This window comes from Hermetia illucens, chromosome 2 (assembly GCF_905115235.1).
Source record: "Hermetia illucens chromosome 2, iHerIll2.2.curated.20191125, whole genome shotgun sequence".
In the NCBI taxonomy this organism is placed as follows: domain Eukaryota; kingdom Metazoa; phylum Arthropoda; class Insecta; order Diptera; family Stratiomyidae; genus Hermetia; species Hermetia illucens.
Window position 1 is genome coordinate 70,500,216 of NC_051850.1, and position 24,396 is coordinate 70,524,611.

The following is a 24,396-nucleotide window of genomic DNA, read 5'->3' on the forward strand; positions in this document are numbered from 1 at the left end:
ATGCGTTTAATCGAGCCGGGGCACACAGCCGCCGATCTCGACGGATAATGCTCCTCATAACGCTTAATGTCAGAAATGCCTTCAATTCCGTAAGATGGACAGATATGCTAGACACACTAGAGAACTCCTTTCACGTGCCAAGCTATCTCTTGCGGATATTGAGGGATTATCTGAAAGACCGCTCCCTGCTCTGAGACGCTAGAGGGCCAGAGGAGGATGGAAATCACATCGGGAATAGCACAGAGTTCCATCCTAGGGCCGGACGCCTGGAACGCCTCCTACGGTAGTCTGCTGAGACTCGATATGCCCGAAGAGTCGCGCCTGGTCCGTTATGCAGACGACGTTGCGGCACTTGTTGCCGGACGCACTGTTGAACAGGCGCAAAGCAGACTTGGCATATTGATACGACGGGTAAGCGGATGGATGACTGCTCACGGTTTCAACCTTGCGCTGGAAAAAACCGAAATAGTCATCCTGACCAGAAGGAGAATCCCGACCCGGCGTCCCATATCGATCGGCGAGTTGACTATAGAGTCAAAACCAGCGATTAAATACCTTGGTTTAATGCTCGACTCGAAGATGAGCTCCTTCGAGCAAATCAAAGCAGCCGCGGACAGGGCTGCAGCTGCAGTCGCGGTCTTGAGTCGGCTAATGGCAAATGTTGGGGGCCCTATATCAACTAGGAGACGTCTCCTCATGGGAGCAACGCAGTCCGTTCTTCTCTATGGTGCGGAGGTATGGACTGATGCCCTTGACAAGGAGGTGCATCGTAAACACCTCGCTCAAGTGCAGAGGCGGGGAGCTTTGCGAGTGGCGTCTGCTTATCGCACCGTCTCCGAACCGGCTGCGATGGTGATTGCGGGAGTGATCCCCGTTGCCCTCCTTGCCAAGGAGCGCAAAGCTATCTATGCCGTAAGGGCGAAAACTTAAGAGAAGTGGTTGCCCGTGAAGAACGTCAACGCACCCTTAGCGAGTGGCAACTTTCTTGACAAAATGAGCCAAGGGGCAAGTGGACTGCGCGGCTCATCGACAAATTAGACCTATGGTTGAACAGAAAGCACGGTGAGATTGATTACTTCCTTACCCAACTTCTAAGTGGACATGGAGGTTTTCAGTCTTACCTGCACAGGATTGGGAAGGCGCGATCTCCTGATTGTGTGTTCTGCAATGGAGTGGCGGATGACGCTGAACACACCTTTTTCTCTTGCGAGAGGTGGGACGGCCTCCGCGAGCAGCTTTATGCTGACACAGGGGAACTCTCTCCAGACAACATTGTGCGAGAGATGCTGAAGAGCGCTGGCAGCTGGAATCGTATTGCGCATTATGTTCGGGCTCTTCTTATTACGAAGAAGATTGAACTCGACCGGCAAAGGGATCGGACGGTAAGGGGTTCCCTGAACTAACAACAACTCCCTTCCTACCCTCCCCTCCCGTTGGTGAAAGGAATTCCCTGACTTGAAGGCTCCCAAAGCCGGGAGAGCGGGAGGGCTAGCCCGGAGTAATGTGTCAAACGGCTCCAGGCTAGTTCTCTGATGACAGGGAGGTGTTTATTTGGTAGTCCGCCAGCGTGCTATTGCGGGAGTCCAACACTCTGTGCGTAAACGCATTCACCTACACTACTCCCCCAAAAAAAAACTCTGAAAGGCAGAGGAGACTAGAAAAGCGCGGTTACGTACGCCGCATAGAGACGAAAGGGGACCAAGCCAAAATGAGCTGACTCCGCCCCGTGATGTAATACCGTACGGTGGTTCCACAGTGGGTAAGAATCCCACACGCTGGCGTGTCCAGGCCAGTGTCTTTTGAAGATTTCCACCTCCTCAAAAAAAAAACAAGTCGGAATACCGGAAGCTCGCGCTTCGGGTATAAAGGTTTTGTGTTCATCTTATGTAAGAGACGCACATTTCTCTGTCCGTATATAGCTACAAATCCAACATAATCCTTCATATTTTTCCAAACTACGAGACATACGTACATATTACAGCCATAGATATCACGTTCACCCTAAACAAACAAACTGCCTATTACCGAATACTGTACACATATAAATTGACAATACCATATTTCCGATTTACTTCTTATATCTATTTGAATTAGGCACTACCCGCAAAGTTCATTAGCACGCATATATTATATACCTACATATACACATGTCTGGTTGACAAATAACTAAAAAACTAAAACAAAATAATTGTCTGCGACCCAATTCATAAAAATTCATTTCGTTGTGGTATTGACGAATTGATATGTGATGATGACGTCATGCGGGTTGTAGAGTGCACGAAATTCACAAAAAATTGTAAAGTTTCACCCCCAGTAACTTTGTTAATAATAGTTGGATTTTCTTCAAACTTGACCAAACTGTGCACCATATTCTTCGTTATACCTATGCCAAATTTTGTGCTCCTGGGATGAACATAAGGGGGGGTGCCGGGTAAATTTCTAAAATGTGGAAATATACTATTATTAACTTTATTTGTGCAGATATCGGAACCGGACATATTTTGAGGCCTAGATTTCGTAGAGATGCACCACTGTGATTTTTTCCAGATTTTTCGGTTGGATAGGTTCTGAGAACGAGACCTGTTACACTTTTTGTGGGTCATATTTTCAACCCTGACTCCCCTATGTTTCATCTAATATCAAATATTGAACCAGATTCGAAAAGTACTAATTGAGACCTTTCATTTGATACCCTACTTGGCTACATTCTGTGAAAAAAAAATTTGCACCCTCCATTCACATGTACGGAGAGCCCCCCCTTAAACTTAACGCAAGATGGCGCCACTTACTGCATGTAAAGGGATCACCAGATTACATACTCTCACCAATTTTCGTGACAATCGGTCTAGCCGTTTCCGAATAAATCGGGTGTGACAGACAGACAGACAGACAGACAGCCAGACAGACAGACAGACGGACAGACAGACACCGTCACCATTCTAATAAGGTTTTGTTTCACACAAAACCTTAAAAAAGACATTGACTCGATTCTAATAAGGTTTTGTTTCACATCATCATCAAAAACAGCGCAACAACCGGTATCCAGTCTAGGCCTGCCTTAATAAAGAACTCCAGACATTCCGGTTTTGCGCTGAGGTCCACCAATTCGATATCCCTAAAAGCTGTCTGGCGTCCTGACCTACGCCATCGCTCCATCTTAGGCAGGGTCTGCCTCGTCTTCTTTTTCTACCATAGATATTGCCCTTATAGACTTTCCGGGTGGGATCATTCTCATCCATACCGATTGAGCGACCCGCCCACCGTAACCTATTGAGCCGGATTTTATCCACAACCGCACGGTCATGGTATCGCTCATAGATTTCGTCATTGTGTAGGCTACGGAATCGTCCATCCTCATGTAGGGGACCAAAAATTCTTCGGAGGATTCTTCTCTCGAACGCGGCCAAGAGTTCGCAATTTTTTTTGCTAAGAAGCCAAATTTCCGAGGAATACATGAGGACTGGCGAGATCATAGCATTGCACAGTAAGAGCTTTGACCCTATGGTGAGACGTTTCGAGCGGAACAGTTTTTGTAAGCTGAAATAGGCTCTGTTGGCTGACAACAACCGTGCGCGGATTTCATCATCGTAGCTGTTATCGGTTTTGATTTTCGACCCTAGATAGGAGAAATTGCCAACAGTCTCAAAGTTGTATTCTCCTATCTTTATTCTTCTTCGTGTTTGACCAGTGCGGTTTGATGTTGTTGGTTGATTCGTCTTCGGTGCTGACGTTGCCACCATATATTTTGTCTATAAAGTCTATAAGGGCAATATCTATGGTAGAAAAAGAAGACGAGGCAGACTCTGTCTGAGATGGAGTGATGGCGTAGGTCAGGACACCAGACAGCTTTTAGAGGTATCGATTGGTGGACCTCGGCGCAAAACCAGGGTGTCTAGAGTTCTTTATTAAGACAGGACTAGATCGGATGATGATGAATCCGCTGATAGTGCTAATTTCTAAGCTATCCAAAATACCGTGAACCAAACTGAGTTTATCAAAACTACGGAAATACTGACGCCTTACCGCTACGCGGTCACTCATAGAAATACTATAAGCAGCATCGTGTTTGACCGTGTGCATACTAGACGAAGGGATTACATGCAACACCTAGTGCCAGAAAAACTCGTGCGAACCGAGAAATAAATTTCGAAACGTTCGGTGATCTTGAGCAACTTGTTCAAAACAGGAATGATCACCACAATGCAACGCGGTTTTAAACTGAATTTGTCTTCGATGGTATGGACATGAACGCCAACGAGAACTCACTAGCTAGGGTTAGGCTGAGTATCGAACTTGTTGAGAACGACCTAAGATCCGACCGAAACAACGATCATTTGATACACTAGATAGTTATTTGAGAGCCTCTCGACTTCACCCAAACCAAGTCTGCGATCGACTCGGCTACCGAACGGTAAGCCTGAAGAGGTCAGTTATGTTTAAGCCAGATATTAAGAAAATAACTAAACTCTGGCTTAAAAACATTTAACTCAACAATAATATATACGTAAGTAAAGAAGATATCGCCGGAGTTGCTTGTTTTCCACAGTATAAAATTCATTCAAAACCGACTAATCTGCACTTTAAAACACAACGCAAAATTTTACATTGCTTTTAGTTGTCTAAATCTAAAATCAGATGAGAAAAATTGTATTGTAACGTTCTTTGAAAATGCAACGTTACTTGGTATTCAGCATTTTTTCGTTCCGTTGCTAGCTTACATTCATCATCGAATTAGCCGTTTCGTTTTTTTTCTCGATTGGGGCCGTATTTCCGTGTTTGTTGCAGTATTAATGTTAACGTTACGCAGGTGGTTGTGAAGATCATTTGTCGATGGTTATTGCGGCATCCATTTTCCCCTTATAGATGTTTCGGAGGTCTGTGTTGCTTCAGTGCTAACTCTCACCTGATTGTCACAAGGAATTCTAGGTGACGTTGTTATTCGAGCATCATGCCAACGAGATAGTAATCCGAGTCTATATTGGCCCCCTATATGTTCTGACATTCATCAAGGTGCAAAGGTGACGGCGTTCAATCAGCACGTGGTCAATTTGGTTGAAAGTGGTCCCGTTTGAAGAGGCCCACTTTTGTTTGTGGACCGTTTACCGTACAAACTTCCAACAACCATTTCGTGCGTCACTGCTAATTAAAAAATCCGCAGTCCGTTATCATTGGTATGTAAGCTAAGGGAGCCAACGTATCGCCTATCCCTACTTGACTATTAAAATCAGCAAATATGATTTTGATATCATACCTGGGACAGGCCTCGAGAGTTCCTTCTACTGCTTCGTAGAAGGTATCCTTCTCCGACTCTCGATTTTCCTCTGTAGGGCCTGAACGTTAGAGACGCTTATATTTCTAAATTTGCCTCGCAAGCGTAGAGCGCAAAGCCCTTCGCTTATGTTTTCATGATGGCTAAGAAATTCACCTACTATACTCTTATTAATAATCACAAGATTTTTACCAAGTTAAAACAATTATGATTTGTAAACCGATCTCAAAAGGATTATGATTTACAAAAAAACCGTGTATTTGTTGTTCTTACGTAAGCGGTCTTCCAAACCTAATATATTTTAATAATCTAAGGCCATATTTAATTATTTTTTTGCTAATTCAAATCCAAGCAATGAATTTTCGGAACTGCGGTCGAATATTATTTAAGAATATTTCCAAAACCAATACCCATTGTACTTACAGATTGATTTCCTGTAATTTGCGATCACTTTCTTTATTCATTTCAGAAATAATGTTTACAGCAGTTGCAGATTTATTCAAATGGGGATCCAATTTCTCTAGTACGACTTGTAAGGAGCTTCGAGCGTGTACCAAAAACTCTGCAGCTGTTTCATCGGATTTTTGTGCACGCTCTCGCACTCCATCACTCTGAAAAATTTATTTGTATGTTATAAAGTAGAAAATATTATTTTATTCACATATACCAAATCGGTTGCATTTCCTGCAACGTATTTAGCAAGTTTCAGTGCTTTCTGGGCATCCAATACAGCTTGAACAATATCGCTGTACGCTCGTGAAGCCTTAATAGCTTTCTCTGAATTAGATGTGATATTTGAATATTGCTCAGATATATTTTTTGCTAACTGGTCAATATTAGACAAATGTAGTTTCCCTTTGCTAACAATCGACTCTGCATCTTGATAATATTCATCAATCTCGGGCAAAATTTCGTCCACTTTTTTATTATTTTCTTTCAATCCAGATAAATCATCTTTTAAAATGTCAAGATTTTTATCAATCGCTTCAAATGTAAGCCTGCCATTAATTATTAGCTTTTCTGAATCCTCGATATTTTCCTTCACTCCCGTTGTTTGATTAGATACAATTCCGAATTTGGAGTTAGCAAATGATTCTTTATTATTTTCATTTAGTTGAGAAATTTCTCTGCTTCTAGCGTCTGCAGCGATACTCCAGTCTTTCAAGTTGTCCAATTTCCCATTGAAACTTTTAACATCGCGCCTTAAATTGTCTAATGCCTCTTTTTGTCGCGTGACTGGCAGTATTGTAAACTGTGTTTCTGCTAACATTTCTTGTGAATTTTTCAACTGCTCTAAATTATTTTGTTCAGACTCTTCTACCGCTTTAGCAAGCTCGTCGAAAATAATCTTCACCTCAGTAAGAGCGTTTTCCGCCTTAGTACTAGCTGCCCTGTCGAAGCTATCTTCAAAAGCTTCTACTTCCTTAATCGTCGCCAATGTATTCATTGTCACTAATTGACTATCATCCAAAATAACACGTGCATTATGCAACAACTTATCACCGCTCTCCTGGCATTCTATAGCACTAGTGGACATAATACTCATTTGCTGATTCAAATTTTTCATATCCATTTCTAAACTTTCAATTTCTTGGCGCGAAGGAGTCAGATTTACACCTTTTGGGTCTAACGCTTTAACTTGCGGTTCAATTTTGTCAGCTAGTTCATTAAAATAGTTTAATTTTCGTGCTGTGAAGTACGATAGAGCAACGCTCTGAAAGTCCGAAAATACTGGTTCAAGTTCATTATGCAAACTGTCCGTAAAGTTTAAAAGCGCATGAATGCAGGTATCGCAATCTGTACAGCCTTGATCTTTAATGAGCACCCAGCGATATGGACACGAATCGCATTTGTCACCAATAACTCCCGGGAGGCATTCACACTGTCCATTAAGAGCATTGCAACCGAAACCACGAGAATAACCTTTATTGCAGGAACAAGCTGTGAAGAAATGACGCTAAAGTTGAAGTTGAATTTACCAAGATAATTGTAATACTCACGAACGCAACCGTCAACAGAATAATCCCAGTGGTCTGCTGCGCATCGATCACACTGCCTTCCTGCGACCCCAGGTTTACAAGCGCACTCGCCAGAATGATAATCACACTGTGAACTGTTAGAAGCAATTGCACAGTCGCACGGCTTGCACCCCAATCCAGAATCGTAACCATAATGATTATCTTCGCACCGGTCGCATCGTTCGCCAATTACGTTAACATGGCAATTGCATTTTCCAACAAATGAATCACAATACTTTGTGCCCAACATTTCACAATCACAGCTTCTACAATCCTTCAATTTCACTGCATCACCATAATAGCCTGGTGCGCACAAATTGCATGCTCTACCATGAGTATTATTCAAACATTTCAAGCATTCTCCCGTGACAGTATCACATGCCCCTGGTTCGTCGGGATTGATGTTTCCAGAACATTCGCACGGTTTGCAGTAGTCACCTTGTTTTTCAGGTTCCCCATAAAAACCTGCTGCGCAACTTTCACATCGAGGTCCAGTGTATCCTGGTTTGCATTCACAGTGAATTTCGTTGCCAGTATCTGATATTTCACAGCTGGTTGCAAAACTTATTAAAAATATATATATTTAGTAACACCATATATAATTCCATCTAACAAAAGCTTTACTTATTCGACTCATATGGAAGTGGGCACGCACATATCATACAGTCGTTAGGAGTTCCGATAGTTGCGTTACCATGATATCCAATGATGCATTTTTCGCAATGGTCTCCGGTTGTAAAATCCCGGCAATCCTTAACAGAAAATAAAGAGTGAATTATCCCGCAGAACCAATTAATTCAAAGTTAAATTAATTATCGCAATATGTCAGTTAAAAAGAATAACTCATTAGTGCGAATTTAAGTGTAGATGTAGGAAAAAAATGAAGACGGCTATTCGTTTTCTGATAACTTTGTTATGAGAGCAAATTTGTTATACTAAACAAATGTGTTGCCCATCTAATTGTTTCCAAACACTAGAGAAAACAAACAAAATTTAGTGCCTCATTTAATTTCTAGAAGATTATTTTATGTAGGAATCAAATTAAACACCCACTTGACAAATTCCAGTTTGGCAATCACAAGTTCTCGCATGTCCGTTGCACTGGCAAGGAATACAGTAGCCTCCGAAAGGTCCATCGGGGTCTCGATAATAACCTGGTGCGCAATCTTCACAAGATAAACCTGCATAACCTGGTGGACAAAAGCATTTTTCTACGGAAATTTGTTCGCCTGAATCAGAACGCTCGTCGTAATCGCCCATGGATAAGAAAACATCCGAAATTTGAGTAATTACACTTTGCTCCCAGTAGGAAGCTCGAATATAAATTGAATCCAAGTTTCGTAACATCATCATAAATTCTTCGCGAGTAACGGGTCTATTATCAACCGTTTGGAAACTGGTCTCTAACATTCGCACCGTCCCACGAAATAGCTGGCCACTTGCAGGCTGTTCATAACTTCGATGGGTGATAATGTTGTCTTTGCTGCTCAATATAACGTCGGGACCATAGGTAGCGGATCCAAATGGGCCAGTGGTATAGAGTAATGTATACGCTAATACACCGCCATAAGAAGTCAAATGATTGTTCTGATTACCAAAATAATGTAGCATTCCAAAATAGACCAGTCCATCCTCATTCCGTCGATACGAAAAATCAGCCTGTGAGGTAGTTGTGTTTATCGTCACCTCCTCTTGCGGAATTTCCCAAAGTTTAACATTGACTACTCCATTTTCAATGTTAATTGTGCTGATGGTCGCATTTTCTAATATGCTCACATTAAAAACTCGCAAATGAGCACTTTCGCATCTATTCGTTTTTCCAAAGCAGAAGCATTTTGTACAACCTTCTGGATTTGACGCTTGTAAATTATATGTGCCTTCTGCACATTGTTCACAGTATCGTCCTACAACGTTTTTCTTGCAAAAGCACGATTCATTCACTTTGTCGCATATTTCAAACTCTGTTCCGGGAACGTTGCACCTACAGGGCTGACAATGTGGAAAATCGAAAAATCCGTTTGCACATTTATCACAGGCTCGTCCTTCGATGTTCTTGCGGCATCTATAATTGAAATTGAAAATGTTTATGTGGAAATTTACAATATATCACCTAAACTAAATTTTATAAGAAGAGACGAAGGTACAGCGTATAGATTTTGGGATCGCTATTATCATGACATTTGATGCGAGAGATGGGTTGAAAAGTTCGTAGGCTAAATTAAAAATGAAAATATTTTTTTATAAAATTTGATTTTATTAACTAATATAGTTGCCTTCGATGGCGATACAATGATTACAGCGGTCATACAATTTGTCGATACCATTTTTATAGAACGATTTGTCTTTAATCTCAAAATAGACCCAGTTTCGGCGATTACCTCTTCATCGGCATTCAATTTCTTTCCAGCGAACATTCTCTTGTGGTCTGAGAACAAGAAGAGATCGCTGTGGCCCAGATCTAGAGAATACCGTGAGTGCAGAAGCAATTCGAAGCCCAATTCATGCAATCTTGCCATAGTTTCCATTGATTTGTGACACTTTTGCTTTTCTTCAAATGAGGCCGTTTAATGGTTTTTCCCTTCTCAAGGTAGTCGATGAATATTACACCGTGCGCATCTCTAAATACTAATGCCATAGCATAAATTCGGGGTTTTATGGAGAAAAAAATACTGCTCAGAATGGTCAACTCGTTGTTGTTTTTGGTCGATTCTGAGCTTGCGCAGCACTCACTTTGAACACAGCTTTCGCATACCCAAGGAATCATGCACGATATGTCCTACTCATTTCATCTATCAACTTCATCCAAAATTATTTAGTGGACTTTTTGATGTTTTCATCGGTAACAGTCTCCGTGGGGCATCCACCGCGCGCATCGTCCTCGATGCTTATTTCGCTTCGTTTAAACTTAGCAGATCGCTTCTCAATGGTTGATTTTCCTAATGCAAAGTCCAAATAATGTTTATCAAGCCAAGCTTTAACTTCAACAGTATTTTTTCGCCAAAAACCAATGCTTTATTAACACACGAAATTCTTTTTAATCCATTTCTTCAAACTAACAAAAATTGCTTCACCCCAAATGATCTATTTCACGAACTAATTGACCAGCTGTCAAATTTTTACACGTTTCTTTTGAGGATTAGGGGTAACTAAAAATCATATAGATTCAATGCTAATAACGCCATCTGCATGTTAGCCTATAAGCTTTTCCACCTGGTATATCTACATATATGTATGCATTGAATAGGATGATTCGATTGGATCTATTGACCACAACCAGGAAAATAGAATCTCAAAATATATGGACTGTGATGAGTAAAAAGCGTAATCCTCAACTGACATATGTATGAACCGTAAGAACGAAACAAGTCGGAATACCGGAAGCTCGCGCCTCGGGTATAAAGGCTTTGTGTTCATTTTAGGTAAGAAATTTCAACGTACATTTTTCTATTCCTATATTCATTCATTCATTCTCTTCCAAACTAGAAGATATACTTACATATTACGGCCATAGATATTATCGTCACCCTAAGCAAACAAACTGCCTATTTCCGAATGCTGTGCATATATATGCACGTATATAAATTGATCGGTGGAGGGGGACCAGTACTAATTGAGTCCTTTCGTTTGATACCCCATATGGCCACATTCTGTGAAAAAAAAATTTACCACCTCCTTTCACGTGCATGGGGGCCCCCCCTTAAACTCAACATGGTATTACATGGAGCCAGTTGCTGCATGTAAAGGGAACAACAGATCACATACTCTTACCAATTTTCGTGATAATCGGTCTAGCCGTTTCCGAATAAATCGGCTGTGACAGAATGACAGACAGACAGACAGAAATAAGTGGTGTATATGTATACAGCTGCTACGCCCTACCAAGTTTGACACTGTCTGAATTCGAGCAAATGTTTGATTTGATGTTCTCGACACAAGGGCACGAAGCCCAACGGTGATTGCTGGTGATTTGAATGCTTGGGCCCTAGAGTGGGGCAGCAGACAATCAAATGCTAAGGGGGGCAGTTTAATAGAAGCTTTCGCGCAGATGGACATGATTTTGGCTAACGAAGGTGCTGTAAACACCTTCCAGAAAGGGGGTCAGGCTCGGTTGTAGACCTGACCTTTGCCAGCCTTTCGCTGGCGCGTGGTATACCCTGGTGCGTCAGCGAACGCTATACCCACAGCGATCACCAGGCAATCTTCTTTGAGACATGGGGCAAAGGACTATCATGCCTGAAACCGAAAAAGATTTCAGGCTGTTCTGCAAAATCTTTGGATGAGCAGACCTTCATAGAGGTGTGGTTAGATCAACCTGATAAAGCAGGCGCCTCTACGGAAACAGCCGTCCAACTTGCTCAATGTATCGCCAGCATGTGAAGCGACCATGCCTAGACGGTGTTCATTCCCCAGTAGAAGACCAAACTATTGGTGGAATGATGAACTGACCGGTCTTCGATCAGCCTGCCACCGAGCCAGAAGAGCGGCTCAGAGGGCGGTAGGTAGAGTCGATCAAGGGCAGAAAGAGTGCGCCTATAAGGCAGCCCGCAAAACCTTCAAGCTCGCCATCCAGCGAAGCAAGAAGAAATGCTTTAAGGAACTCTGCTCAGAAGCGGACGTAAACCCGTGGGGGAGAGCTTATGGAATCGTGATGGGACGATTTAGAGGCCATTCATCTCCGCAAATCACGTGTTCCATCCTCTTGCTGAAAATCATCCAGGGGTTATTCCCCCAGCAAGAAATCCAGGCCGGACATGTTCGCTGAGTTATTCGAAGCGTGCATGTCCGAGGGAATATTTCCAGCGGCATGGAAGCGACAGAAGTTGGTACTTCTGCCTAAGCCTGGTAAACCTCCAGGTGAACTATCGTCATACCGACTCATATGTCTTTTGGACACGGTGGGGAAAATGTTAGAGTGGGTAATCTATAATATATTACTCCCGGTTGTTGAGAGCCAAGGCGGCCTCTCAAATCGGCAGTATGGGTTCCGAAAAGCCAGATCAACCATTGATGCCATCAAATTGGTTACTGGCTTAGCCGAAGATGCAATTCACGGAAAGGGTAGTACCAGCAAATATTGCGTGGTAGTAACACTGGATATGAAAAATGCATTCAATTCGGCAAATTGGAATCTAATACGGGAATGTTTAGCGAAGGTTGGTATTCCCGCCTATCTCCCTGCTATCGTCGATAGTGATTTAACTGAAAGGAGGCTCTGGTATAACACCGATGACGGACCCCAGGAGTACGTTGTTTGCGCGGGTGTCCCGCAGGGCTTCGTATTGGGTCCACTACTGTGGAACATCATGTACAACGATGTACTTAATCTTCCCCTTCCGGAGGAAGCCACAGTGGTGGGTTACGCTGACGAAATAGCACTGGTTAGTGTTGCAAAACATCTCGAAGATGCTGAGTTATACTCAAGCGAGGCAATCAGTGCTGTCAAATGCTGGTTAGAGAGCTCTGGTCTGACGCTTGCGAAGGAAAAAACAGAAGCGATCGTCGTCCCGAACCGCCGGAAGAGAAATTATGCCTGTGTTAGAATCGGGAATCATATCACCCCTTCCAAGCCGACCATCAAATATTTGGGGGTGGTGATAGACAGGAAGCTCAGCTATAAGTAACACGTACAGTATGTTTCCGATAAATCATCCACTGCTAGTATGGCCCTGGCGAGGATGATGCCGAATGTGGGAGGGCCACGGCATACCTCTAGGTTGCTTATAGCCAGGGTAGTGACCTCAATCATGCTCTATGCGACCCCAGTTTGAAGCGAGGCGTTGCGGATGTCAGTTAATACTTGCAAACTGAATGCAGTCTACAGGACAGCTCTGAGGGTATGCTCTACCTTCAGGACTGTCTGAGATGATGCAGCATTCGTCATCTCTGGAATGTTGCCCATTGACATCTTGGCAGATGAGATGGCGACTATATACCATGCGAAGCCAATCCCTTATTGCAGACGAAGAAGGCTGAGAGGGAGAGATCCATAAATAGATGGCAAGAGCGGGGGGAACGCGCGGGAAACTGTCGCTGGACTCACAGGCTCATTCCTGCCATCAAGCAGTGGTTGGAGAGACGACACGGTGAGATTAATTATAATTATAATCTCACCCAGTTTCTCACGGGACATGGAAGATATCTCCAATACCTTCACAGGTTTAAATTGGGGACCTCACCCGACTGTCCAAATTGTGATGGAGTCCCAGAGGATCCCGAGCATGTATTCTTCCACTGTCCGAGATTTGTGGAAGAAAGGAGGAATCTAGAGGAGACTCTAGGAGAGATACTGGTACCAGAAAATCTGGTGCCGAAAATGCTAGCACATCAAAAGAATTGGGATGCGGTCAACTCCACGATCGCTTCTATTCAAGATAAATTGCGAAAGGCAGAGGAAAGGAGAAAAACGCGATCACGTGCGCCGCCTATAGAAGAAATAGGATTAAGCTAGAGAGAGCTGACTCCGCCCCGTGATGTAATACCATATGGTGGTTCCGCGGGCCAGGAAGGGAGTGGGGGGTGGTTTTAGTGGGTAAAATTCCCACACGCTGGTGTGTCGAGACCAGTGTCTTTTGAAGATTTCCACCTCCTCAAAAAAAAAAAAAAGACAGACAGGCAGACAGAGATCGACTTGATTCTTATAAAAAACCCTATTCTCTCTATTGAGTTGGAGTTTAGGCGTACATTTAGAGTATTCTCTATTTGTTGTAAAAGGTGAGTTAAAGAAAACGAAATTTGCCGAAACGCAAACCACGCATCGGATACAGGCTGACTTGACGGTAACGATTTTAGCGTTTTAAACGGTTCTGTGAGATAAGATATATATTTCAATTTAGTTGTTTTCGATGTAAATTTCATACTTACATGCAAGAGCCATTGTTTAGGTCGCATTGCAAGTTGTTTCCCTCTACACCTAATGCGTTGCAATTACACTCCTCACATCCAATAATTTGATGGAATCCATAAGTGTACGGTTCACATTTATCACACTTTTCGCCTGTCACTCTTGGCGGACAAATGCATTCGCCGGTATCTTTTTTACAAAGTGCAGTTAGTGGACAATCGCAGTGCTTACAATCCGGAAAACCATAGAATCCCGTGCGGCACGATTCACATTGTCGCCCAATAACATTCGGTTTACAGGGACATTGACCACCGAAGGGGTCACACTCGAAACTGGTCGATCCATCGTAGTCGCAATCGCAAGATAGAGCTCCGTCATTAAAATCCGCTGTCAACGAGAAAACGGCTTTTTTGCAGAACTCCGAAGCATTGAGTTGAATGTGAAAGTGGTTTTGTCCGCACTTTTCAATAAATTCCTTTGTTTGGTCGAATTTTTCCTCATCAAGGAGGCCATCACTATACTCTTCCACGGGAACAACAAGCATGTATTCCACCCAAATCCCTTTTGATTTTGGAGTCTAAATTGTGTAAGTGTAAATAATATGTTGAAATATAAAAATAATCATAGACACATACCGTCAAAGTAAAAGTAAACTCATCATTGATATCGAACCAGGGACTGTTAGTTTGGGGCTTAATTAGTGCACGGCAACCAATATTCAAAGGACAATGTTCCACATAAAATCTTCCATCGTATGCCTGTTTAGATGACTCTAGTCGAAATAGAACAGCAAATTGTGGATAATCTGGTTGAAAATATTTGACCAGAATTACATAGCGCCCAGGTCTGATAGCTTTACCCCTAAAAGAAACAATGTGTTAGCTGGTGCAATCAAGCCTCAGTAATTTGTTAAATGTGCTCTGAACCCAATTAAATTAATCTTAGTTAACATTTTAAGCAGAATTTTACATGACTTCAATTGCTGAATTATTTTTATCCAAATAAATCAATTTGGTTGAATTCTGGAAAATAGCTGGTGCCTTTTTGGATGCTATCCTACTTTCGTGCATTGTATGAAATTCAATCTGTTGAAGGAAACTTTTTAGAAAATACATATTTTTTTACATTCATTCTATTACTTTTTTTGAATCAGGTACACTTCTGTATGATGATTTAATGCACTTTCCACCTTGCATAACGCAGATCGGCTTTGGTTTGATGTAATCAATAGACCACTGATCTACCGGAATTGCTGTTACGGAAATGATCGCCACTCTGCCGAAATCATCATGTTCATGCTAAAAGCACATGCATTTCATTCTTGCTTATTTCTACATTGAGAAAGAAAAAATCTTACATAAACTTCTATCGGACGTGAGTTGGTGGCTTCCAAGAAAAATAATCTTTCTCTTGATTCAGAATCAGTAACTGGTTGTCGACAGCTCATAGTAAATAAACAGGGATACATTGTGACAAAACCGTAATTTGGGTCTCCATCTCTCCGAACTTGCAATATGTATGTTTCGGGAGTCGTACGATCAGTTATATAATCAACGACAACTATATATTGGCCAGTATGAGGAACGACTATTTTATAAAATAAAGATTTTTGTGAATCCGTTATAATTGGGATATTTTCAATAGCTGATGACTTATCGAGGATTGATAAATGTTCAACGTTTTCATACACTTCTGTAGATGGATATAACATATCATTTTCCCGAATATGACCATCGAATTCTGGACCGAACCTTGAAATAAATAGATATCAAATAACATGAAAAAGTATTATAAGTGTTAAAAATATAACCACATACTCTTCTACGGAAGGATATTTGTAATGGCGACAGAATTGTAAATTGCCAAGTTCACACGGATTTTCGATTTTGCGTGATAAGATGGAAGCTTCATAATAGGCCGCAGGAAGCAAAACAAAATAATCCTAAACAAATCAATTGGCGAATAAAATTAAATTGATATAACACATAATAGAAGCTTACCAATAACACATTCTTCGCTGTTTTGATACTGATAGTATATCGACCAGGATCAAGAACAACTGCCGATGGAACTTCTCCCTTGAGCCCAGAGACGGTAACGAATGAAGGCAACCGTGTTGGTCTGAACAGTACATTGGCTCTGAAAATATTTCATACATAAAAACCCACCGTGCAAATATATTAAATCATAAGAACCTTTGATCTATGTCACTTGGGTTATCTGATGTAATCAGAATACTAGCAGTGATATTTTCATCGGCAGGATTTACGAACCGTATTACCATCCGATATACAGATGATTTCATAATATTGACTTCATTAATAATTTCATTCTGAATGTTGGAAAATATTGCATAGCCCTTTTTACTGAATCCAGGAAATTGATTTTCATCGAATTGATAACGGACATAAGCTCCAGATGGTGTGTATCCATCCTCGTATTCAAATTGAAATTGATACAAAGTAGGAAAGTAATGAGTTGTTAGTGGTTGCGAACAAGTTCGCCCCGCAACGCGTGGATGACAACTACAAACTCCCGTCATTTTATTACAAACAGGATTACGTGAGCCTCCTATGTCACAAGCACAATCTTTGCATCCAAATAAACTTCCACCAAATAAATCAAATGTTCCGTCAATACATTCTTTGCATTGCCGACTGCCAACAGAAGGTTTACAAGCGCATTGTCCTGTCTTAGAGTCGCATGTGTCTAGTGACCCTATTGTTCCATCCAAGAAGCAATCACACACTTCACAACCGTCTGGATTACTCACATTCAGATTCCAATATAGTGGTTTACATTGGTCACAAATTCTTCCAGTAACCCTTTCTTTGCACTGACAAAGTTCACCAGCTGGAACTGAACCGCAACCAGTAAACTTATCAATAACACCAGCTGGATCACAATTACATTCTTCACATGATGGGAAATTGTAAAAGCCTTCTTTGCATTTATTACACGTTTTACTATCGAAATTATGGAAGCATGAGCACTGTCCATCCGAATTGCAAGATATTCCTTCTGAGCCATGTGGATCACAATTGCATGCTAAAATAAAATTGAAGAATTTTAGTAGAAAGATGTTACACTCTTGTATCTGTAACTTACGAAGACAATCAGGGTATGAATAAAATCCTGCGCTACAAGATGTACATTGTTTTCCAGCAAAGTTTCTAAGACAGGAACATTTTCCGGAAACATCACATGTTTTAGATGTACTGCCGCCCGAGGAACAATTGCACGGTATACAGTCTGGGTAATTATAGTATCCTGGAATACATTGGTCACATCGTTTACCGCCGTAACCTTTACGGCAAAGACATTCTCCACTTTCTTTATGACATACATCAGGAAGAGTTCCTTGAACATCGCAATCACAATCTAGAAGTAAATTTTAAATCACTCTCAAATTTCAACTTTTATATTTGACAGAAAGAAGGTTTAACCATGACTTGACCTTCTATCACATTTTTTTCTGGCCATCATTATTACTATAATTCAATCAAGGGATTTGTACTTTTAATGTGATATACGAATTCGTAACTTCAGGCACTTATCAAATTAAATATTAACCATTATTGAAGTTTTGTGTTAAACAAAACTTATTAAAACGGTTTTGATGTCACAACCATTTGCTCGAGTACGTGTCTGGATGCTAAATATTGGCGGCCTCACTGGAAACACTGGTAAGAGCCCTTCGGGAAAATCTCATCCATATTTACGCTCTACAAGAAACTCGCTCCTGGGGTAACAGTCGTTGTAAGCTTCTGTATATTATAGTATATACTATAAACTTCTTTACTTTGGTAGTCCACACACTCTAAAAAATGTAGGCGCTGCCATCTCTTAGGGTTTCCCTGACGTCATTAAAGAAATCGCAAGATTTGATGACCGGCTTATGAAGCTTCCCATTATATCAGCTGATCAAACTCACTTCTTTACTGCATACACACCATAGACAGGTACCCGATGTCGAGAAAATGACTTCTGACAATTTCTCGATACAAAAACCTGTAACGCCTCTGACTGATAACTATATCGTCACTGCAGGCAAGCTGCATGGGTGAAAAGGCAAGCTGCAACAGGTTCCATGGGGAAAAGGGTTTAGAGCACGCAACGAGGGTGGTGCGTGTATATTCGACTTTGCGGGCACTCATAACTTTGTGCGTATCAAAATATGGTTCATCAACCGATTTCCTCATCTTACTACATTTTATAGTGGGAACAGGTAAAACGCAAATCGACTATATCCTCATAAGACGACGACATTTTACAACCGTTCCCTAACAGACCATCGCATCTCAGCAGCGGCTTGATTGCTGTCTTACGAATCAAGTCACCGATAAAACAGTGTGATGAACGCAGTGGACCGCTGCTCATTAAATGGTGGTGATTTCATAAAGAAAAACAAGAAATGATTTCGCTTACGCGATTACCAACCACTACGAATGTAAAAGAATCGTGGAACCAAATTAAAAACACGATCCACAAAGCGCCGTATTTAATCCTGGGAGTCACCAAGTCAAATAAGTAGTTCATCAATCGAGATAATTGGCTTTGCGATAATGATATTCAAATGAAGGTCCGTGAAAAGAAACGCCTCTATCACAAGTTTCCCGACACTCGGGGCGGAGAGAGATCTGCATCGACTTATCGAAAGTAGAAACCAACGCACACAGGTTATCGAATACTTCTGTTGTGTTAATGACAAAAATGATACTTTGCTTACCGGTCGACGAGCGGAAGAATTTGTTCATCTTCCACTTCTACAAGCATTGTCGGCTTTCACCTGGCAATGCAGGACCTGACAACATCACATCTGAGCTCTGGCAAGCGAACAGCTGGGACCCAACACTGTGGTTCAGTGAGTTCTTCAATCGCTTTCGGAAGGTAGAACATCATCAGCCTGACTTAAAAAACACTACTGTTCCAATATGGAAAAAGAAAAGTAGTCCAGCAGAATGTTCAAATTATCGTCCGATCCGGTTACTTTCCCATACCATGAAGATGTTTGAACGCATTCTTGACAGTCATATTTGCGGAATCGTTCAAATTACCGTGAATCAAGCCGAGTTTGTCAAGAACTGTGGAGCTAATGACGCAATACACGTTGCGTGGTTACTCATGGAGAATCACAGTGAGAAACATCGGTCTCTTTTCATTGCATTTCTGGATCTATAAAAGGCGTTTGAAGGTGTGGCATACAAACTCATCTGGAATGCGGTAACACTTATTGCCGGAAGAACTCGTGCGCTGGGTTAAATTGTCCTACCACGATCCGAAAAGTAAAGTTCCAAGCGTAGCGAACATATCGAAGCGTCCTCTTACCACTCCTTTTTGCTCTTATCATGGGCGCTAATATACGGGACTTGGTTTACGAAGATGAGAAACTCGTTCAAAAATGGAGTGATCACTTCATCCAACACGGTCTCGGATTGGATCTGAATAAAACGAAATTTTTAATAGCCGATCCTAATGGAACAGACACTAACACTGTCAGTGGCATCGATCTACCCAGAACTGAGCGATTTAAAATTTTTAGTTGAAATTGCTTTACGCATTAGCGCAACTTGGATGAAGTGGCGTTCTTTGTGATCGACGTATTAACGATACCAATTCGAAAATTTACCGCAGTATCGTTCGTCCTATCGCCCGCTATGGTGCTGACGAAGATGTTACATTGGACTTGTGTCGTACCAGGCCACGATCACATCCTAAATGGGGATGTCTGCGATCGACATGGGGTTGCATCGATCATATCAAAATTGCGAGATAGTATGATCATGTAAATCGAGGTAACGCGAATTCAGTTGCCAAGATTGGTTTCACCGATGGCGATGGAAATTGGCCAAATGGTCTAAGGAAAAAACATCTTTCTACAAATACCAGGAGTATGGCTTTCAAAATATCAACATGTGATATTGCAAGCCTCTTTTTAAGGATTCTGTGTTCCAACCCTTGTGGCCGTGAATTCTGTGGAAGGGAAGCCATTCATGTCATCAATGGGTGGTTATAATTAGTTAAACTGGACGTGGCGGATGAAAAGAGGGAAGAGGTGCATATTACCAATCGCAGGAAAACTGATGGAGCATAAAACCTGAGAAACGCCTGCTGAAGCACCATCAACAGATCTACTGCCAATCCCTATCTCCACCTCCACGTGATGACGGCTGGGAGCCTCTTCTTGACGAAAAGCTGCAGATGGAGACGGATGAAAGTGAGTCTCCCGCGCCTAAAGACGGGACAAATTGTACCAACTGACAAAACAATTTGTTACGAAGCTATGCACTCTGCACTTCCGAGGCAAATTTAAAAATATAAGCCTCATTAACATTCACGCCCCTACAGAGAAGACTGCAGAGTCGGAAAAGGATATCTTCGACGAGGCAGTAGAACCCTCGAAGCCGGTCCTAGGTATGATATCAAAATCAAACCAAGAGATTTTAACAGCCAATTAGAGACGAACTTCGAATTTAGACAATGCTTTGACTTCCAAAACTTAAATAATGCTAACCAATGATGGACTGCAAATTATTCAATAAGCAGTGTCGCACGAGATGGTCGTTGGAAGTACTTGGTTTGTGCGGCAAGCGGTCCACAAGCAAATGTGGGCCTCTCCAGACAGGACCACTTTCAACCAAATTGACCATGTGTTGATTGAACGCCATCAACTTTCAATCTTGATGAATGCCAGAGCATATAATGGGGCCAATATAGGCTGGTCAAAGGGTAGTATAGGTCCCAGGGACAAACATGGATTGGTACCCACGATGGAGCATAAAACCTGCGAAATGCCTGCTGAACCAACACCAACAGCTCTACTACCAAACCCTATCTTCACCTCCACGTGGTGACCGCTGGGAGCTCTTTCTTAACGAAAAGCTGCAGACGGAGAAGGATGAAGGCGAATCCCCCGCGCCTAAAAACGGGACAAATTGTACCAACTGGTCCTCCAGGTTGGGGGTTGGGTAGGGCTAACAACCCTACACGGAAAACCGATATTACGAAGCCAAGAAAGGAGCCTCGGTCAGGATGGATTTTACAACGACGAACCCGGCAACGACAACGGATTAACGATTTGCGCATTTTCTCATGGAACATGCGCTCCCTGTACAGAAATGAAGCTGATGAGCAGCTAGCCGATACCCTGTCCCAATATAAGGCTGATGTAACGGCGCTACAGGAGATGCGTTGGACAGGGACCGGTTTTCTGGAGAAGAGCCGCTACACCATATATTATAGTGGCCATCCAGTAAACCATGTGCTCGGAGTAGATTTCTTAGTCAGTCAAAAAATGAAACCTGCTATTATCGGCTTTGAAAACATAAGCAAACGGCTATGCACTCTGCGCTTTCCAGGCAAATTTAGAAATATAAGCTTCATTAACGTTCACGCCTCTACAGAGGAGACTGCAGAGTCGGAGAAGGATACCTTCTACGAGGCAGTAGAACGAACCGTCGAAGCCTGTCCCAGATATGATATCAAAATCGTACTTGGAAATTTCAATAGTCAAGTAGGGACGGAACCCGCATTCAGGCGATACGTTGGCTCCCATAGCTTACATAGGGATACCAATGATAACTGATTACGCATTATCCAGTTAGCAGTATCACACGAAATGTTTGTTGGAAGTACCTAATTTGCGCGGAAAGCGGTCCACAAACATACATGGGCCTCTCCAGACGGGCCCACTTTCAACCAAATTGACCACGTGCTGATTGAACACCGCCACCTCTCAGCCTTGATGAATGTCAGAACATATAGGGGGGGTCAATATAGACTCGGACCACTATCTCGTTGGCATTGTGCTCCGAGCTCGAATTACGATACCACCTATAATCGCCTCTGACAATCAGGTGAGAGTGAATACTGAAGCCATCCACAACACAGTCCTCCGCGACACCTATAAGAGGGAAATGGATGCCGCAATAACCGCAGTCAACAAAAGTCCTGGAGATAAAGTATCAGCAAATGATATTCACAACCTGAAGAACATTATCATTGATACGGCCACAAACATACTTGGCTCCAGCCGCAAAAAAAGTCTGAACGGCTGGTTTGACGATGAATGTGAGCTAGCAAGGGAACGGAAGAATGAGGCATAACGAGTAATGTTGCCTGAAAGAACGCGGGCACGCGCAGAGACTTATCACGAACTCCGTCGAGCGGAGAAGTGACTTCATAGACGGAAAGAGGAAGTCTGGCAGAACCAACAAGTCTGTGAACTCGGAAAGTACAGAGAGCAACCGCACCAGGCGCGCAACTTTTACCAACAAGTCAGCAGGATGAAGCCTTATACACCTCGATGCTCATCCTGTCGAGACAAAGAGGGAAATTTGATTTCCGACAGAATGGGCATATTGGAGCGATGGGTTGAGTACTTTGATGAGCTACTGAACAAACAGAACATCGGCGAGTTGGAGGTTCGCCAACTGAAGACGACGAAAAAATACTGCCACCACCAAGTATAGGAGAAGAGAGTCCGTGCAATTCATCCGCTTAAAAATCATAAGTCGCCAGGAGCCGATGGAATTACAGCCGAATTGGTTAAATATGGAGGCGAGCAGTTACACCAAGTGGTTGATCAACTTGTGCTCAAAGTGTACGAGTAGCAACGAGGCATTAACTGCCTCATACACAAAAAGGGGGATATCGCACAGTGCAGCAATTATAGAGGTAGGTTGCTGAGTACCATCTATAAGATATTCTCCTCTATCTTGCTAGGCCGGAAAGCCCCATACGCCCAGAACATCATTGGCCTATACCAAAGAGGCTTCACTCCAGGCAAATCAGCAACAGATAAGATTTTCTCTGTGCGGCAAGCGATGGACAACAGTTGCACCATCTCTTCGTCGATTTTAAAGCCGCCTATGATAGCATAACCAGGGTAAAACTGTACACGGCCATGAGAGAATTCGGTATCTCGACGAAGTTAATAACGGTCTACGACAAGGGGGTGCTCTATCATAGTGTCCTCTTTAACCTGGCTCTGGAGAAAATGATCCGTGCTGCTGAGGTAAATGCAAGAGGTACGATCCTCTTTAAGTCTGAAGCAATTGGCTGGGAGTCCGATCTCCCAACGTTAGGCCTGCCAGCAAGTAATCCAGTTTTGCTGACTCACTTACTGACAGGCGCCTGATTAATTCGGTCTTGAGCAGTGAATATGAAGCAGACTTCACTACGTCAGACACGAGCACGATGGACTCCTCGTCCAGGCCGACCACCGCTTGATTAAAACGACACGGCAGGCCGAACCCACAAATGCACGTACGAGCGAAAAAATAAAGCGACACCAACGACGCACCCTAAAGCAAAAAACTCGCTAAAAGGGCGGAAAGCCAGTGAAAAGATGACGATGCAAACGCCTCGACGCCGTCTCTTGCGGCGATTTTGTTTTTATTGTTACCACTTTTTTAAAACAACAAAATTTTAATAAAATCATAAATAATAATAACGCGCCGTTGTTGATGGTTGTGGCGGCGGCTACGGCATTGACGCCAGTCTTGAGGGCGGGAGCTTCAAATCACGCGGCCACGACGCTGGTCTTGAGGGCGGCGGCTTCAAATCACGCGGCCACGACGCTGGTCTTGAGGGCGGCGGCTTTTCACGCACTTTGGTGCATGTTCACGGGATCTTGCTCGCACCGTTTCCACTTAAAGCTGCACTTCTTCCTCCATCTTCGATATACTTTCCATTTGAGAATTTATTCTGCGCTTTATTCCCCGGTGGAATCTAGGACAGTCTGGTTCTAAACGTATTTTAATGCGGCGATGTTCGCTGCGGGTCACCAATATAAGAGTTCTCAGTCAAATTTAGGAGCTTGTATTTAACCTTTTATTCTTCTATTATTCGAAATAGGTTTTTGACATATTTTTCGTATGTTGCAAAGTTCAATACACAATTTCAAGAAATTACTCTTATTATAACTTCGAGATATTAGAAATAATACTGATTTCCGTATGTAACTGTTTTCTTTCTGCACGCAAATCTGATAACTCCGAGATATTAGAAATAATACTGATTTCCGTATGTGACTGTTTTCTTTCTGCACGAAAATCTTTTCTTTCACTGTGACAGCCAACCAACTGTTTTTTTTCTCTTAATTATTATTTTTCCTATCTGACGTTTTTCGTCACCTACTCTGTTCTTCACTCTTGTAGCGAGTTCTGAACTGAGTGGAGCGCCGGTGACGTCATCTGCCGCGCCACAAGTCCACCCAACTACTGGCCTATGCTGACGATATCGACATCATGGAAAGAATAACCCGA

The 24,396-nt window shown here is 42.5% G+C and overlaps 1 protein-coding gene across 1 annotated transcript in view; it reads right to left on the bottom strand.

Moving 5' to 3' along the window:
• The window catches only part of LOC119649577 (laminin subunit alpha), a 120,559-nt gene that overhangs the window by 11,163 nt on the left and 85,000 nt on the right, over nt 1–24,396 (bottom strand). The window contains exons 9-22 of the mRNA XM_038051781.1: nt 17,237–17,509; nt 16,324–17,176; nt 16,129–16,267; nt 15,946–16,070; nt 15,486–15,879; nt 15,268–15,426; nt 15,098–15,213; nt 14,764–14,989; nt 14,149–14,705; nt 8,341–9,349; nt 7,912–8,039; nt 7,270–7,850; nt 5,937–7,210; nt 5,693–5,880 (exon numbers count right to left, since the gene is read on the bottom strand). Of these exons, the coding sequence (XP_037907709.1) occupies nt 5,693–5,880; nt 5,937–7,210; nt 7,270–7,850; nt 7,912–8,039; nt 8,341–9,349; nt 14,149–14,705; nt 14,764–14,989; nt 15,098–15,213; nt 15,268–15,426; nt 15,486–15,879; nt 15,946–16,070; nt 16,129–16,267; nt 16,324–17,176; nt 17,237–17,509 (6,022 nt within the window). The remainder of the gene's footprint in view (nt 1–5,692; nt 5,881–5,936; nt 7,211–7,269; nt 7,851–7,911; nt 8,040–8,340; nt 9,350–14,148; nt 14,706–14,763; nt 14,990–15,097; nt 15,214–15,267; nt 15,427–15,485; nt 15,880–15,945; nt 16,071–16,128; nt 16,268–16,323; nt 17,177–17,236; nt 17,510–24,396) is intronic.